The 2,227-nt window shown below is 34.0% G+C and overlaps 1 protein-coding gene across 1 annotated transcript; it reads left to right on the forward strand.

Annotated features, from left to right (window-relative positions):
* The first annotated feature begins 200 nt into the window (after window positions 1-200).
* LOC139773490 (uncharacterized) lies at window positions 201-1,927 on the forward strand. Its single transcript, XM_071707960.1, has 2 exons — window positions 201-205; window positions 1,042-1,927. The coding sequence occupies exons 1-2, from the start codon at window positions 201-203 to the stop codon at window positions 1,925-1,927; spliced, it is 891 nt and encodes a 296-aa protein (XP_071564061.1).
* Window positions 1,928-2,227: the final 300 nt, after the last annotated feature.

Consider the following 2,227-nt stretch of genomic DNA (forward strand, 5'->3'; position numbering starts at 1 on the left):
CGACTCCAGTACGATCGGATAAGTAAGGACTAACTCTCAGCTATAGTGTTACAGGCTATTTATAGTTGAAAATATTTCCAAAAAAACTTCTAAAATTATAGCGTGACAAAAATTGACTAAGACATTGGTTAGCAAATTCGAGGCTTTCCCCACTTTCCCTTACCGGTGAAAGGGAAAAGTTTTCGGAGAAAAGTTATTTTATGCCGTAAATTCTTTTCCTTTTCTTGTTCACGAAACAATTCTTTTGCCTAAGGACTTACAAAGAATTCTTTATTCAAAAATTTCTAGTAATGTTTTATTCCAACATGAAACTAGAAGGATTTATTACTACAACCCGGAAAATTTATTGATTTATTGTTCCCAACACAAAAAGAGATCGGTTAAATTCTACACAAAAACATTTTTTATCTAAAAACTTACAAAGAATCCTCCATTGAATTTTTCTACCAATGTTATATATTCCATTAACTAGAAGGATTTATTACTACAACCCCGGAAAATTTATTGTTTTATTGCTCCCAACACAAAAGAGATCGGTTAAATTTTACACAAAACATTTTTTTCTAAAATCTTACAAAAGTTCCTCTATTGAATTTTTCTACTAATGTTACATTACCAGCATAGAAAGATTTATTACTACTACAACTCGGAAAATTTATTGATTTATTGCTTCCGGCAGAAGAAGAGCTTGGATAGATTTTTGTTGTTCCTTTATTTCTTAGAAATATTTTTATTTAAAAATTTTTTAACTATTACACTTTTTGTATAAAATTTTTAGCCGATCTTTTTATTACAAATTTTCTTAGCTCCCTATACATCAGAATTTATAGTTTAAACTAACAAAATCTAGAAAAGTCTAGAAAAATCTAGAGTTTTCTAATTTTTTTCTGCGCGCGCAGACTAATTTTTCTAAAACGACGCAAGCGAAGTTAACGTTTTGACTAACGTTACGAAGTCAAAATCATACGAGTCCCATCGTTCGAAGCGACAAGTCGTACACCAGTGAAAAAGTATAACTCTCACATCTGACTTTTCAATTAGTGTGTGTGTGTGTCTGTCGATATTACGAAGAAATAAGAACAATGGCTATAGTCATAGAGAAGACGCTAATAATTCTGAGAAGCGGATGTTCACACGCGTTATTCCTGATAAAGGGATTTCCGATAAGGGACGCGACTTCGAGGGAAGAAACGAGCAATTACATATGCTGCTATCGACAACATATGGACTCAACAGCTCCCATACGAAGAGAATCCACGTGGGTTTGCAAGCAACATCCGAGGGGGTTTTCGTGCCGCTGGTCAAATTAACCGGCAACTGTGCGGACGGCGTTTATTTCGACGAGAAATCGTGGCAGCAGTTTCAAGAGAACATGGGACTCGTGAGCGAATATTTAAATGGAGAAACCAAATTGAAGCCGAATTCTATCTCCATTAACAATATCTCCGTCAATTTTACATCGGCCTACGGAGCAAGATCCATATTGCTGGCGTACAAGGAAAACGAGGAGAGTACTTCCACCGGGATGGATCAACGAACAGACGAGGAAAATTGTCCACCGACGAAGAAACGAAAAACTTTCGCAGTGGCAATTGTGATGCAGAAGCCTACATTTAACGGACTGAAAAATATTGCGAAATGTATCGATGCACATTTATCACAATTAAAATCAGTGGCTGAAAATGTTAACAATTGCGCGCGTTATCTTATTAAAGAAATAGAGTTAAATCTTCCTAACAAATATATAGATGAAGATATTGTGAAATTAACTCTCAGAGGAAATTACAACGACATCGAGCGTAATGTACGTACGCAAATAACCGATTTAACTTTCCTTGATATGTATTTTAATATAGTATTTTTAAAACTTATTTTGCTGCGTTTCACCGAAATCCGTCGTATAATTTTGTCGAATCGCGGATTGTAAATTTTATAAAATTATTGTTTGAACAATTTGTATTTTTCCCATGAAGAAGAATTTGTAATAAACATTTTTTGTAACTTCTACTTTCTTCTATTTTTTTTCAATCCTCACGTTCTCCGCAACAAATTCCTTTTCTCTTATTTTTCAGAATTAGTTGAAGTCTACCTCGTAAATATTTTTCGAATGCGTTCAATAATAAAAACTTTTATTTAAAACGAAATAATTTTGTCACGTTACAAAGCGAACCTGTCCGTTCCTGTTTTACCCTCTCCTTTCTCCAGAAAATAAGTTTCACGTATTTCA

This window comes from Temnothorax nylanderi, unplaced genomic scaffold (genome assembly GCF_030848795.1).
Source record: "Temnothorax nylanderi isolate EJ_2023f unplaced genomic scaffold, tnyl_v1.0 TNYL_tig0062_pilon, whole genome shotgun sequence".
Classification (NCBI taxonomy): Eukaryota; Metazoa; Arthropoda; class Insecta; order Hymenoptera; family Formicidae; genus Temnothorax; species Temnothorax nylanderi.